Source organism: Pseudopipra pipra, chromosome 1 (assembly GCF_036250125.1).
Source record: "Pseudopipra pipra isolate bDixPip1 chromosome 1, bDixPip1.hap1, whole genome shotgun sequence".
In the NCBI taxonomy this organism is placed as follows: Eukaryota; Metazoa; Chordata; class Aves; order Passeriformes; family Pipridae; genus Pseudopipra; species Pseudopipra pipra.
The window spans coordinates 109,017,945-109,034,551 of record NC_087549.1 but is presented as its reverse complement, the minus strand read 5'-3'; the positions used below and the strand labels follow the sequence as shown (position 1 = coordinate 109,034,551).

The 16,607-nt window shown below is 38.3% G+C and overlaps 1 protein-coding gene across 4 annotated transcripts in view; it reads left to right on the top strand.

Annotated features, from left to right (window-relative positions):
- The window catches only part of BBS9 (Bardet-Biedl syndrome 9), a 280,340-nt gene that overhangs the window by 1,002 nt on the left and 262,731 nt on the right, over positions 1-16,607 (top strand). For all 4 annotated transcript variants that reach the window (XM_064670331.1, XM_064670327.1, XM_064670315.1 and 1 more), the window contains exons 2-5: positions 251-371; positions 5,242-5,392; positions 6,593-6,657; positions 8,753-8,866. In XM_064670331.1, the coding sequence (XP_064526401.1) occupies positions 260-371; positions 5,242-5,392; positions 6,593-6,657; positions 8,753-8,866 (442 nt within the window). In that variant the 5' untranslated portion in view covers positions 251-259. The remainder of the gene's footprint in view (positions 1-250; positions 372-5,241; positions 5,393-6,592; positions 6,658-8,752; positions 8,867-16,607) is intronic.

Sequence of the window (16,607 nt, the reverse complement as noted above, 5' to 3'; positions counted from 1 at the left end):
TTTGTTGCATTTTCTTCGTGTAACTAGCAGATTCTCTCACAACTAATTTAACTAATGACAAGAAGGTTCCTAGGGTGGTTTCTTGAACTACGCTGGAGTTAATGTTTATTCAGCTCACACTAGTGCAATGAGAAGCTAAGAGTTGTAATATACTTGATAAAAGCTGTTGCTAACAAAGGAGAAGTTGTTTGTATAAACAGTTGTGTATATATTAGTATACACTTTTGACAATGGTTTGTTTCCTTTTCAGTAAAGAAGAATGTCTTTGTTTAAAGCTAGAGACTGGTGGTCCACCGTACTTGGAGAAAAGGAAGAATTTGACCAAGGCTGCCTGTGTGTTGCTGATGTTGATAATAGTGGCAGTGGACAAGGTAAATTCAGAATTATGTGGTTGCTGACTTGTAAGCCACTCAGCTGCAAGATTTCTTTGACCTGAAAGCTTGTTAGCCAGGCTAGTTGGCTAGTTAAAGTCTACTATCTTTAATGTGTCCTTGTAGGCTTAAGAAGACAAATTCAGTGCTCTCTGTCTTTTTATATTTGTATGTTTCTAAACATGTTAATCCTTGCTTGTGTTCACTAGTAATTTCTCTCATGTCTTATTCTCTCAGTGGTAGATATCTTTAAATTAAAACATTTTCAGTTAGTCATGGAAGCAAACGTTACAAGCTGTTGTAAAAACCTAAGGGGGAAAAAATAAAGGAAGGTAAGAGCTAATAAGCTAAGAACTTAGAAAAACAAATAACCCTTTTAGTCTGGAAAATAAGTGACAATTGCAATAAGTGACTCTGCTTGAGTAAACCCTGCTTTTCTATGTAGTCATTAATAATGTGAAATGGTCTTTGCTGTCAGGGAAAGTTTTTTGTGTATATGGTTTTTAAATTAATAAATACACTCATGCTCATCTTGGAGCTCTGTTTTTGCTCAGTAAAGCTACTTGAGTTTGATTTCATTACTACCATACTCTTCTAAAATTATTTTAATTATTTTAATTTTAGATTGTCCCTTTTCAAAAGAATTTGAATAAAGTTGAGCTGTTAGTTATTTGGTGTACAGCCTTTTTCAGTGGAAATTCATAGAGTCATTTAGGTTGCAGAAGATGTTTAACATCAAGTCCAACAGTTAGCACTCTGTGTTCACTATTAAAACATTTTGTTAAACACCATGTCTACATGTCTTTTAAATATGTCCAGGGATGGTAACTCAACCACTTCCCTTGTCCGTTTCTTCCAATGCTTTTGGTGAAGAAATTTTTCCTAGTATCCAGTCTAAGTTGTACCTCCAGACCCTTCACCAGCTTTGTTGCCCTTCTCTGGTCATGCTCCAGCACCTCAGTGTCTTTCTTATGGTGAGCTGAATACAGTATTCAAGATGCAGCCTCACCAGTACTGAGTATGGAGGCACAATCACTGGCCTGGTCCTGCTCACCATACCATTTCTGATACAAGCCAGGATGCCATTGGCCTTATTGGCCACCTGGGCACAGCGTTGGCTCGTGTTCAGCCGGCTGTTGACCAACACCTCCAGGACCTTTTCCGCTGGGATGTTTTCCAGCCACTCTGTCCCCAGCCTGTAGCACTGCATGGGGTTGTTGTGACCCAACATTTTGACATGTTGAACCTCCCACAATTGGCCTTTACCCATTGATTCAGCCTGTCCAGATCCTGCTGTAGTGCCTTCCTACCCTCCAGCAGATAAACACTCCCACCTAGCTTCATGTTATCTACCAGCTTATTGAGAGTGCACTTGGTCTGCTTGTCCGGATCATCGATAAAGATATTAAACAGGACTGGCCCCAGTACTGAGCCCTGGGGAACAGCACTTGTGATCGGTCACCATCTGGATTTAACTCCATTCACCACTAACCTCTGGGCTCAGCCATCCAGTGACTTTTTTACCCAGTGAACAGTGCATGAGTCCAAGCCACGAGCAGCCAGTTTCTCCAGGAGAATGCTGTAGGAAAAGGTGTCAAAGGCTTTACTAAAGTCTAGCTAAACAACATCCACAGTCTGTCCCTCATCCACTAAGCTGGTTGCCTTGCCATAGAAAGAGATCAGACAGGTCAAACAGAACCTGCCTCTCATAACCCATTGTTGGCTGGGCCTGATCCCCTGGTTGTCCTATATGTGCTGTGTAATGGCACTCAAGATGATCTGCTTCATGACCTTTCCCGTTACTGAGGTAGGGCTGACAGGCTTGGTAGTTCCCTGGATCCTCCTTCTGACCTTTCTTGTAGATGGGTGTCACATTTGCTTATTTACAGACAGCTGTGACCTCTGCAGTTAGCCAGGACTGCTGATAAATGATAGAGGGTGACTTGGTGAGCACTTCCACCAGCTAGGTGGATCCCATCCAGCTCCATAGACCTCGGTGTGTCCAAGTAGCGTAGCAGAATGCTGACCATTTCCCTTTGGATTATGGGGGCCTCATTCTGCTCCCTGTTCCTGTCTTCCAGCTCAGGGTGCTGCATAACCAGAGAACAACTGTTCTTCTATTAAAGACTGAAGCAAAGGGCACTAAGTGTATTAGCCCTTTGTCACTGTGTTCCTCCCTGTATACAATAAAGGATGGAGATTCTCCTTGGCCCTCCTTTTGTTGCTAGTGTATTTATAGAAACATTTTTATTCTTTTATGACAGTAGCCAGATTAAGTTCTAGCTGGGCTTTGGCCTTTTTGATTTTTGTCCTGCATAACTTCAGGACATTCTCGTAGCCCTCCTGAGTGGGCTGCCCCTTCTTCTGAGTGTCATCATCTCTGCTTTTTTCCCTGAGTTCCAGCCAAAGGTCATTGTTCAGCCAGGCTGGTGTTCTTCCCTGTAAGCTCATCCTTTGGCACACAGGGACAGCCTACTCCTATACGTTTTAAGATTCCCTTTGTGAAGAATGTCCAGCCTTCCTGGACTCCTTTACCATTCAGGACTGCCTTTCAAGGGACTGTCTCAACCAGTCTCCTAAATAGGCCAAAGTCTGCCCTCTGGGAGTCCAAGGTAGCAGTTCTGCTGAACCCCCTCCTTCCTTCTCTGAGAATTGAAAATACAATTTTGTAATTGCTGTGCCCAAGATGGCCTCCAACCATCACAGCACCTACAAATCCTTCTCTGTTCACAAACAAGTCTGGTGGGGCACCTTCCCTTGTTGGCTCTCTCACCAGCTGTTTCAGGCAGATATCTTCCACAAACTCCAGGAATCTCCTAGATGCTTTCCTCTGCTGTATTTCCAGCAGACATCTGTTAAGTCGAAGTCCCACATGACAACAAAGGCCAGTGATTGTGAGATTTCTCCCAACTGCTTATAGAATATTTCATCTGTCTCCTCATCTTTGTTGGGTGGTTTATAACAGATTCCCACCATGAAAGGCCTTGCTGGCCTTTTCCCTGATTCTTACCCATAAACACCCCTATCATCACCATCATTGAGCTCTAGACAATCAAAACACTCCCTTACCATACAGGGCTACTCTACCACCTCTCTTTCCTTATCTATCCCTTCTGAAGCATTTATAGCTATCCACTGCAGCCCTGCAGTTGTATGGGTCATACCACAGAGCTACCATGATGTTTCTGTCATGGCAAATATGTCATTATTTTCTAGCTGCACAGCAGCTTCCAGCTCCTCCTGTTTGTTGTTCATACCGTGTGCACTGGTGTAGAATTGCATTATTGATCCTGCCGCCTTTTTTTGTGAAGTCTTAATTCTCTTGTGACTGTTCTCAAGCATTTCTGTGGTTTCTAGCACGTTGATAACCCTTGAGCCTTTGCTGCCATGTAGATCTCCATCCCCTGCCTCCTTTGAGATGGCAGATGGAAGGATCTCACTAGCACACCGTCCCTTAAACATTGGCATGACACTGCCAGGCTTATCTCTAGCGATCCTGGCTTTCTCCCTTTCCTCCTTCAAATGCAGTTTAAAGCTCTCTAAACAAGACCTCTAACTCCTGAGCTAAGATCCTTTTTCCCCCCTAAGACAGATGTACACCATCTATTGTCCACTGGCTTGGTATCGTTGTCAAAACCCCCAAAATTCTGCTGGAGTTCAAAATAGTCTTTTCCTAGAAGGAAAAAAATAATTATTTAAAAGCAGGACTTAAAACAGTGTTGTGGGAATAAGAGTCTGCTGGTTTATTAACTTCCTCAACATTACATTTTCTCTTTGTTGATTAGACTAGGCTCTTTTTCTTCCAGCGTTCAAGAATAAAAGTTAATCAATTGCTTAATGTCTAAAGCAGGTGAAAATGTCCTCACCTAAACTTAAGTATTAATAAATTAATACATAGAATGGATTTAGTTTACTGCTGATGGAATCCTTGTTACTGAGTTCAGGAAAAGATGAGTGGGGAGGGCAGTCAGTATTTTCTGAATGAAGGACTTGGAGCGGGCAAGGTTTTTTTGTGGCTGAAGAAGAAAGGAAGCAACCAACTCTTCTGAGCTTTTAATGTGGGATCCTGTGGAACTATGCAAAGACTTTAGGGTCTGGTCAACATGGTTTAGGGGTACTTGTAAGGCTCTCCTGACTTGTGGACAAGTTTTACTGGTTTTGATTTCGATCTGCATTGATATGATGACCTATATCTAGAGGAAGTAAGTATTGACAACCAAGTTGAGTTGTTGATTGTTATCATGAGAGACACCTCTGGGGTTTTTCTCATTAATAGTTTTTTGTTATTCAGCTAACAACCAAATGACCACTTGCTTAAAATACCAATTCCAAAAAACCTCTAGTGTAATCATTTCCTTCATCTTTGAGATAATGGATCTGTCTCAAGAGCAGGTAATCTCAAGGCCTAGCTTTGTTGACTTCGCGCAGTATTTATCAGGCTTTAGTTTGCATTTGGATAAATGCCGTCGATCCCAGTTTTAAAACTCCACACTTCTGCTGGTGTGATATGTGTGTGCACAAATCTAAGATGTATAAACTGAAAGTCTGAAGTACTCTTCAAAATGAATGAGAGTGTTTAAGAATTGTGGACATCAATCTAAAATGATGGAATAGTAACAATGGTCAGTGCCACCACCATGATAATTGTCATATTGAATCCTTTGCTGACAAATTTTCATGAATGTGCAAAAGAGATAATTGCTTATCTTAACCTAAAAGACCGAGCATAATCAACATTAATTGAATCGTGTCAATATACTATCTTTTTAGGGTATTATTTGAAACACTTCTGCAACAAACTGAATTCCACATGTGCTGCTGTATTGCGTAGTATCCTTTGTGTTGGTTTTTTTGTTTGTTTGTTTTTTAGATAAAGTTATTGTGGGCAGTTATATGGGATACCTCCGAATCTTTAATCCACATCCTGTGAAACCTGGAGATGAAGTACAGCCCGAAGACTTACTCTTGGAAGTGCAGTTGCGAGAACCAATATTGCAGGTGGAAGTGGGAAAATTTGTTTCGTAAGTAAATGGCTGGCTATTTTGTTTTTTTTAAAGTTTTAGATGTGATTTTCTTCCTTTATTTTGGAGGGCAAGTTTCCAGTTTTCAGATGGACAACTATTAATCACATCTATGTGTCCTGTAGTGTGCATTTGATCTGCTTCTTACATCATCTTGATATGAGAGAATTTTTACTTAAGGTATATATGGAGGATAATCTGCCAGATACTTGTACAATTTTTTAGGAGCATATAGAACAGGAAAAACTTTATATTGAAAGTTATCTTTTATGGTATTAAGAAAACTTGACTAACTTGTTATGATCTAAGATGTAATATTGGCCAGTTTTTTTCATTTTGATAGAGGACAGAGGACAGAAGATCTTTAATTCCAAAGAATTTAGTGGAAGTAGATGGCCAGGTAGAGGATAGATACTATGGCTCTAAGGAAAAGACCTTACATTTATTTGGCTGTAAGGGAATCTTCTTAGAAGAACATTATTTTAGAATTTAGTTCTTAAAGGATGCATTTTAATTTTGAAATTGACTTCTAATACTGCATCATGAACTTTATTTTAAAAATGAGAGAAAAACCTGTACTAAACATGGGAAAGACTCATACTCTGAGACCAAAGGGCACAAGCTGGAAGGCCTCCATCCGTTCGAAATTTTTCTTTTATTCAAGTGCTCATGGAGTGACCCTGTGTGGGAATTCCAATACCCTACTCTGTGAAATGAACTAAAACATTTTATAGAGTTACAGCACAGGTACTTTCCCTCCTGGAAGTACTGCTTGGGTTCAGGAAAGAAATATGTGAGTGTTCAGATGTTCCATGCAGCTAGTACGAAAGTGAATTTTAAAAAAAGTAGTGTCTGTGGTTGCTGAATAAGACTTGTTTGGAGCAGTGATCCTCATATCATCCTTCCATGAAGGAATAACAGCACCTTGTTTGAAATGAGTTTCGAGCTAAACTGGGTTGCTCTTGATATTTAAATCTGAAAATATGTCCCTAAAGGATTCATTTTGATTTTGAAATTAACTCAAAATACTTCAGCATGAATTTAGGAAGATCAGTACTTTTTTATGCTAACATCTAACACCCAAACCTTTGCATTTGGTCCACACATGAAAGCAATTTCAATATATTACTTGAATTTTATCCTGTATAAATTTTACTTCGAATTGATCTAAAAATAGTGGTTTTTTACCCTTCTTTACAGTGGTACTGAAGGACTTCATCTGGCTGTGTTGCATTGCCGAAAACTCTGTGTATATGCTGTTTCAGGTTAGTTTACAGATCCAAGCTTTCCAGTGATTTTAAGTGTATTCTAAAGTTTGGATTAGGGTAATGGTAAACTTGGTATATGCAGTGTTTGCTCATCATCCCTGAATATCTGTGGTCATATTCTCTCATTCAAACTCATGTATGAAGAGGAAACATCAGTAATTAGGTCTAGATATTTCCCAGAGGTTAACAGAGGTTTGCTGATCTGCTCAGTGGCTAACATGCTGTGATGTCTGTGATAGTCTGTGGTTGGTAGTGACTGTAAACAACTAGTTCTCATTACAGTTTTAGGACTGGATGTTACTGTTGAACATGGTAATGAACAGGTGGTTGTATAATGCCAACTTACTTAGCTCTTTAAAAATAAATAATTACAACTATTTCTGAAATCAAAACTCCAGGTAATTTCTTAAAAAGCCAGAACATTGGTAAGGTAGCCCATGAGAAGACAGAAGGTTAATACTGGTAAGAAGGTGAAACCACTATGTTTTTTCTTATATCCTCTTTCCTCTACTGCCTTTGGCTGGAAATTCTGTATGAAGTGTTCTCTCTGTGTGAAGAGGCAAGTCACAAAATACCTATTCTGTACATTGATTTCTGTCTTCTATATGCTTAGAGCAAAGCACAGATTTAAGAGATCTATTAATTGTACACTCATCTTCCAAATTCAATAGGCAACATGGCATTGTTAATTTTCTCTGTGCAGGGACATCTGTGGCTCCTCTGTCATTACAAGAGCATGGTTTTCTTGTAGGAGCAGCTTGCTTCCTATTCACAGCCTTTTAGGCAAATACGTTACAAACACATGCTCTATTTTCAAATTCTGTTTGCCTATCTGGATACACCTGTAAGAATGGTCTTTGTTGAGAGGTGCCACTTCAAGATCTACTGCAGTTTTCATACTTTCCCTTCTCTGTAATAGTGCTTATGTCTTAGGATTGTAGCCTACCAGTACAATTTTTATTAAAACAATTTTTTTTTGAAATTTGCATTCAAGGCATACAACAGCAAGTCTAGAATTCTTTGCTAGGTATAATTTGCTGTTTGGTCTGCATGGCTTAAGCAGTTAAGTAATAATAAAAGTAAAATTTTGCAATCCTTAATAGACTTTTCATACTAATCTGTAAATATGCATGCTTTAGTGGTAATTTCTGACATCTGAATGGATACTCTCAAACAAGCTCCTTTGAGAAATAACTATCATTATTTCTTTATGCTTCCATGGCAAATTACATTTTCATAAAGTGGAATCTTTACTTGCTTTATACGTGGTACCGTATCTGTTATTCATAATAAAATAACTATGCTGCTTCTCCTTAACAAATGAAAGCATACTTCAGGGCTGACTGAAGTATGGCCTGGATGTTTTATTAGAGGCAGAATACACAGACTGACAACTTTCTAACTTGTTTTTCATCAAGTGTTGCTGATTATCTAGTTACTGCTCAGCCAGGGCTTTTCCCCCTCATATCTATTCCAATCTTTTCCCTAACACGGGCCTGATTTAGGGGTAATTGTTTAAAAGCTATATTTGATTTTAGTTGGAGGAATTGCTTAAAAGGTTAGCATAAGCTACAAATCTTTCATAACATGTTGTTAAAGACAGTGTTGAGATAATCTTTGTATAGGAAAGCTGTGGTAGGGTTTAGCTTATGTATCACTCACTCAAAACACCTTTTTCCCAGCTGGTGTGACTATTGACAGAGGTTTGGTTTTTTTTTTTCCTGCTTGCTAATATTAGTCTTTAAGTATTACTTTATTCACGAGGTGAAAACTTTTGATTCTTAAAAGGTGAGTTTTAACTTTAGTTTCCTTACAAAGACTTTTTGAATTTCTTCTACTTCCCTGAAGGGGTCAGGAAGTTAAAATTCATGAAGACCTTTTCGGAGAATGTGATGTATATCACAAAATTATTTTTGTTAGCATTTATTTGTCTTTTATCTTTGCATCGTTGATCACAACAGGGTGAGCCTCCACATCTCAAAGTCACTAGGATTAAGTTACAGTTTTTTCAGGTTGTTTACACTGGTACTCCTTTACTTCTTCCACAATGTGTGGATCAAAGTAATAAATATATACCCTTCATTTTTTGTAGGAACTCTGGGAAATGTGGAACATGGGAACCAGTATCAGATTAAGCTGATGTATGAGCACAATCTTCAGAGAACTGCTTGTAATATGACTTATGGTCCATTTGGTGGTGTAAAAGGTAAGGTGCTTGTTGTATATTCATTATCATTAGTTGTTTAACTATGAACTTAAAGTTTGAAAGGCGACATGATGCTGCTGTCTAGAGGAAAACCTCTTTCTATGAGTAGTGGTACCTTTTATCTGAAGGATATTGAAAATAATTGAAGTTAAAATGAGGCAAAGAATATTAAATGCAGAATAGTTGTTTTCTCACACTTTGAACTGGAGAGGAATTTTCAAGGCTAATATTGATTTTAAAAAACATGACAAAATTCCTGGCTCTTCCCTTGTGAAATACTTTAACATCTAAAAATTATTGTTTTCTTCTGTGCTTCAATTCTGTTTTGCTTTTCTGCACTTGCTTATCCTGGACAAGTTAAAAAGTTAACATCTTCATTTGCTGAACCTAAAATATCCAGTATCTTGAAAGATATGTTATGCAGATTTTTTAAAAAATACTTAAACTTCTATTGGAAAAATGTAACAGCGGACAATAATATTTATACTGTGTTTGTAGATTTCAGTGAGTTTAATAGATATCAGTTTTTTTGAACTTGTGGATGTTTTTGTGTTCCAATGTGGAAGCATTTAGATTTGCTTTGCACAACGTCTCTTTCTGCTCAGAAGTGAAGTTTGCCCAACAGTACTGGGGTGTGGCAGTCATCTACAAAAGTAGTGTCCCTAAATTGTTGGCAGAGTGATAGTCACTTTCCAAGGTAGAAAGTCTTTTGGGTCAATATGGCAGATATGTGCAGACAGTCCCTCAGTTTTATGGCTGTAATAACCTTCTAGTAATAATGCTACAATGCCTTACCCTAAGCTCACGCTTGTCCCTGGGCTTCAATTCAGCTGACCAAAATTTGTACTGATTGAAAAGATTTTCACTTACTAATTTCTTACAACCACCTTGGGGAAAATGGTCAACTCATGTGGGTGAGAAGGTACTAATGATATGAGTGTCTTGAAGAGTGAGTGTATAGGGCATGGGCATATTCCTGTTAGCAGCAGAAAGACATTTTGGAGGTTCCTAAATTTGAGAAGAGGGAATAATGTGCTTTCTGGCATAGTGGAATTGCAGTAACAAATGTATAAGGGATCATAAACTAAGCATTGTGAGTGTCTGGAATGTTTCAGGAAAAATAAAACAAGTACCATGCAGTTCTGCAGAATAAACTCTCTGGATTTTTGACATACATGTTTGTTTACCATGGAGGTCCAAATAGAGGTCTGACCACCAGCTCAGACCTGTCTCATGAGCTGTGGTGGATGCAAGTAATGTAATGAAGAAGGTGTATTTGCAAGCTAGGGAGACAGAAGGCACTGTTTACCTTAGAACCTACTTAGCCAGCCAAACACTTTTCAACACGTGGGATGGTTAAAATGAGGACCAATCCTGACAGAGCAGCAAGAACAGCAGAGGGAACTCTGGTAAGTTCTGAAAACTTTTCTTAGTTTTCTAGTAGCACTTCTGTGTTAGCATGTCAAGCAGCTTTCCTTTTCCTTTTTTCTTCCCCATGTTTGAGTTCACAAAATTATGTTTATTACTGTTGGAAAAAGAATGATCTCAAGTCATAAATGAACAAGGAAGGCAGAAATTTATATGATGTAATGAATAATACATCATATTGTAAAATCAAGATGCTTTCTGTTTAAGACATAAATCTAGGAAAATTATAGTGAATGTTCAGGTACTTAATAGAAGGCTATTAAGGCATGTATTGAAACATCAGAGAAATTGGCAAAATGGACACTGGTGAAAATTCTTTTTGAGAAATGAAAGAATATTCTTCTTATTTTGTAGATTTTCTGCACTGAATACTCTTTTTTATGTGGCTTTCCTGGACTGTTTGATTAGATTTCCTGTCAAGGATGTGCTTTTAATCTTGTGCAGCGAAACTATTTCAGGTTTTTTTAGTATCATCTTTAATATCGTGTTCTCTCCTTGAGGTTTAAGAGCGACAGTATTGTGGTTTTATTTCCATCTTGCAAGACCATCCTGAGTGAACCAGAATGAAGTAGTTAATTTTAGTAAACAAATGCCTGTCCGGGTTTGGCCTGCCATGCTATCTATGTGTATCCATGTTTGGCAGATGTTCTGGGGTGCCACTGAGAGTCTGTAAATAAATTAGCATTTTTTTTTACTATCAGCCTTCTGCTAGCTTCCCTGGAATTCTTTTCAGGCATCTGCTAACAGTCTCTCTCACCTTCAGTGATGGTTAATTCATGATGGTGGCGGTGCTGTAAGCGTGCAGCAGTGAGCTTGCTTTGCTCACAGTCTAACTTCTACACCCCCTCTGGAAGCAGACTAACAAAATGTTTGGGAGAATTTTTGGATTTATTGCCTGCTGTTACTGCTGTGACTAGTATGTGTCTCATTGCTATACTCAAGCATCCTTGCAATAGCATGAAGGTGAAAAAGGCACTTCACAGGTCATATTTACAAAGCTACTGAAGCAGACACAGGAGAATGGCAGTTGAGCAAGAAGAAAGCATAAGTACAGGGAAAGCACACTGGGGGAGTGTTGGAGGGGAGGGTGTGTGTTGGTCCCCCAGGAACATGATATTTTGTCTGAGGAAGCAAAGAATGCTGCAGGAGTTGACACGGAGCACTTGATCTATGAAGTTGCTCAGTCCTGCTCAGATTTCTCTTGATGAAGGTTATGCTTTTGGTCTTTTTTATGGAGCTTTTAATCCTATTTCTTCAGTGGTAAGGAAGCTCATTCTGCCCAGCCATATGAGTTAACGCTGACAAAAGGAAAAAAGGATTGTGTTTGGAGTCCTGAGGTGTATGGGTCAGGTGAAGAGTTAAGTCAGGATCCTGAACTTTAGGAAACCAAATTTCCAGCTCTTAAAGGGTTAAACTGCACATCTCTTTGGCTGAAATGTGATGGAGATGTAAAACATACAAAGTACAACTGTCACTTCTCAAATGTTGATTTTTAGATTATAAGAGCTTTAAGAAAAAAGCTCTTATAGATTTCTCTGTGGAGAGAATTGTGAAGTAAAGAAAGCTATTTTGTAGCCTAGTTGCTAAATTTCATTCTTGCTAGTGTCTTCAGATTAATGATTTGATCTATGAGCAATTTTCACATATGGAAGAATTGACACAGATGTTCTCATAACAGGAACAGATGAAGGAAATCAACAAACTCATTTATTTATTCTCATAATAGAAGGTCAAAACCTAAATTAAAGCTATTAAAACTATGGAATAAAAAAGCCAAAGACTGAAAAGTTGACCAGTGGCTTGCATAGATTAACAGTGTGCATTTTTCTTAAAAGTAGCAGAGTGTGAATTGTGGTTGTCGCCACTAGATGGTCCTCTCGTTACAGTTATTGGTTAGTAGGCAGCATCTCTAAAGCTGCATTTATCCTTGAACTGATTCTACAGGTGTATTTACTGCAAGACTTAAAAGCACTTTCTGCAAACCTCTATAGCTAAAAGTGTTTTATTGATGGAAACAAAATGTATTCTGTTGGTTGTTGAACTTTAGCAAAAAGGAGAAATGAACTTGACCCTTACTTTCAGCACAACTCTTAAAAGGCCAGGGATGTGAGAAATAACAATGAAACCCTTATAAGTTTAGCTGGAATACTAAACAAAGCTAATGGAAATGTTTAAAAATAGTGAATGGAAAACACTGTTGTGTTTTGATGAAATAAAAGTCAAGCATAGTGTAGGCAGGGCTAGTTGTGACTTACAACTTTAAAATCTGTGGCAAAGGAAAGGATTATAATGCAGAACTTTACATTTCTTTGCTGCTTTAGATTTAAGTTTGTTCCTTGCCGTCTCTGAACACTAATGCTAAAATATAAACAAAAAACTATCAAGAAGGGACATAGGAAGATCAACTATTCATTTTATATTTAAAAAAAAGTGTGTCGTTAGCCCAGACTTTCAAAAGTAGAACTTAACTTTTAAGACATTGCCTTTGTTGTTTAGAATGCATGTCTCCTTTCCATATTTCTGAATCTTCCTCATGATCTTAGAGCTATAAGTTGAGTTCATCATCCAAAACTCCAATTCTAGCATATGAGTTGTTTTAGAAACGATGATTCATGATAAAATTATGAGTCAGTAGTGCTGAACACTGTTTTTTAACCAAGTGAACTCTTAACCTAACCACAACATATCACAGCCCTTAAGTAATGAACAGATTATAAACTTTATGTTTTACTTCAGATATAAAATTTAAAGAACTTGAGTGTACCCTACCTTAAGCTCTTTTAATTTTTTTTAAGAAAATGAAGGTAAAAAACCATATATTTTTCTGATTTATATTGTAGCCTTACCTATGGTGAGGACTCAACTCTATAAAGATTTTACTTTATATAAACCCATTTATCACATAATTTTTATGAGGTCAGGTTATACTATTATGGCATCATGCAATTATGCCACCAGAGGTTGCTGTGCTAACAATTCAGCTTTCATTATATGAAGTGATGTCTGCTGATAGTTTAGAGTATCTTGGAAAGTATTTTCTGGTTTCACAACTGTAGTATGTTGTTCTGGGTCTTTATGAGTCAAATACCAATGACTTGGTATTTGACTCAAGCTCATTATTTAAGATGATGAGCTCATTAGAGAGGTTAAGTTTGGAGGCAGCCTGGGCTGTAGCAACTATGCCCTGGTTGTGATCTCAAGGCGTGTGGGCCTGGTGAGGCACCAAATCAGGATCCTGAATTTTGGAAGAGTGAATTTCCAGATGTTTAAGGAGTTGGTGAATGAGATCCCCCAGAGAAACTGTCCTTGGGGACAAAGGAGCTGACCAGAGCTGGCAGCTCTTGAAGGACACTTTTCTTAGAGCGCAGGGCTCTCCATCCCAATCAAGCAAGGCTGGCCGGATACTAGCATGGATGAGCAAGGATCTGCTCCTCAAACTGAGGAGTAAGAAAGAAATGCACAGCCAGTGGGAACAAGGACAGGTGACCTGGGGAGAGTACAGGAATATGGTTCAGATGTGTAGGGATGGGATCAAGAAAGTCAAAGCACTGATGGAACAGGACTTGGCAAGGGATATAAAGAATTACAGAAAGTGATTCTGGAAGTACATAGGTGAGAAAAGAAAGGCAAAGGAGAGCCTACCCCCTCAATAAATGACAAGGGAGAAGTGGTAACAAATTTGGAGAAGACTGAGGTACTCAATGAGTTCTTTGTCTCAGTCTTCACTGACAGGTTTCCTAGATCTCTCAAGTCCCTGAACCTCTAGTGGGAGTTGGGGGAGCAAAGTCCCTCCCACTTAAGTAAAGAGCAGGTATGAGACCACTTGATGAAACTGAACAGCCACAAGTCTGTGGAGCCTGATGACAGGTATCCCAGGGTCTTGAGGCAACAGGCCAATTTTGTCAAAACCACTCTCCATTGTATTTGAAAAGTTGTGGCAGTCAGGCAAAGTCCCTGGTGACTGGAAAAAGGGAAACATGTCTCCTGTTTTTAGACAGGGAAGGAAGGAAGATCCGTGGAACTACAGACCAATGAGGCTCTCCTCTATGCTTGTGAAGATCATAGAGCAGATCCTCATGGAAGCAATGTTAAAGCACATTGGAGGTGACCTAAGACAGCCAGCATGGCTTCACTAAGGGCAAATCTAGTGGCCTTCTATGATGGAGTGACTGCAATGGTTGAAGGGAAGACTGACTGATGTCATCTACCTAGACTTCTGTAAGGCCTTTGACATCGGCCCATGTGGCAACCTTATCTCCAAATTGGAAGGACATGAATTTGATGGATGGATATTTGGTGGATAAGGAATTGGCTGGATGGATGCAGCCAGAGAGCTGTGGTCAGTGACTCTATGTCCAGGTGGAGGCTGGTGAACAGTGGTGTCCTTCAGTGCTCTTCAGTATCTCCACGAATGATGTAGACAGTGGGATTGAGTGCACTCTCAGCAAGTTTGCAGGATGACACCAAGCTGTGTGGTGTGACTGACACACCTGAAGGACGGGATGAAAAAGAAGACGCTAGTTTGGAAAATGTCTCTTACTTCTACATTACCAGTTTCTATTGAATGGATTAGGGCTCAGCTAGCTTATAGCTGTTAGCCTAAATCCTTCTACATATACTTCTTGTGCCTGACTGGTCTTAAAAGGAGAGATTATTGATGTGGAGCCTGCTTATAAGCAATGGTGGTATTATGCTTTTTGTAGTGAAAGAAAAGTGCCCATATTTGACCTGAAAAAGTTACAAGTGAAAATACCTTGAACCCATCTTTTTCTCAGCAAATGGCCCTGAATTCATTTTACTTTTATTATAGCACTGCCCTCGAGGCAAAGTATGTTTTGAGTGTTACCACAAAGAGGGTGCTATATGGAGGAATTTTTTTAATAATGAAATACAACATATGCATAAACTGTGCAACCTTGTAACAGGAAACTTTTTAAGAAGGGTAGACGGTGCTTAACTTTTCCACAATTCTACAAGAATGAATTTTATTAGGTGTTGGTCAGAAAAAAAGTTATCAACTGGGTTTTATGCTGTAAGGTTAAATGATTCTTATGACTATGTTTAAATACAGGAGCAGTATAAATTTGGACTTTGATTTATTGGCTAGTTCTGTTGAGGAACAGAATATCTAACTGTTATCTTCCTGTTAAATTGCTTCTGCATAAGGACAGATTATTTGAAAGACTTGGGCTTCTGAAGTTTTTTCATGGAATAGATCCGCTGATACCTAATTCTAACTGGTTTCTGATGTAACTTTGGAAACCTGCTAGTGTTTTGTTTTTTCCTTTTAATAGTGGAGTTAGAACATCATCTCTAAATTGAACATATGAATGGAAAAATAATCAAAGAAAATGTTCTCTGAATCTCTTACCATCCATTTCCTTTTACCTTCTTCAACTTCTCTTAGCAGTAATGATTGTAGCCTAATGATAATAGCCTAACTGAAATAAAAATTCCCATTGCCTTCAGTATACCAGAACTTTGCCTCAATTATAAATTGCTAGATACATAATTTATTCTGCATTTTGTTCAAATGAAGCACTATAATTAAAATGAAGTAAAACCTGTGTAGAAATGCACAATTTTGGTAGCAGTTGTATATATAAGTGAAAGACTTGTTTTTCAAAATTTTGATAAATTCTGTATGATACTTTTTTTAAATTTCCTTTGTTGAAATATGGTACCCAAATGTGTGCAGTCACTGTGCACTGGTAGTATAAAATGTTTTGTATCTTACACGTGGGGTTACGACTTGTGCAGTGCTCCTGCCAAGAATCAGTGAGTGCCAAGGCAGAACAATAATTACCTCATATGTTTTTAATAGTACGTGTGTATTAATAATGACCCAATCTTGCATTTGTCTTTTTGCTGACATACTGTTGACTCATATTTAATTCATCATCCTACTCTAATCCCCAAATTCTTCTTCTTAGTGCTATTGCCTGCCATTCTCTGGTTTCCTGTGAGTCAATTGTCTGAGATTACATCAGATGTTTTACTTAAGTTTAAAAATACTGTCTCTGAAGTTTAGAAATGCAGTATATGTTATTGCCCTGTCTAATGAATAGTTTGGCATGATGAATTTTCTGCTACTTCAAACCTATGTACAGCTTTATTATTTATATATGTACTTTCTTATTAAATGTTCCAGCATTTCTTGTGGATGCATTTGTGTAAGATTTGTTTGCTGCCTCGTATTTTTTCATCCAAAAGAATGCAGTTCTGGTTTCTAACTATTTAGTCTATTTTGTCATCTCAAAGATCTTTCAGAAATGTGTGTATGTAGCTTTTGTTTATTTTTTTGTTGTTCATC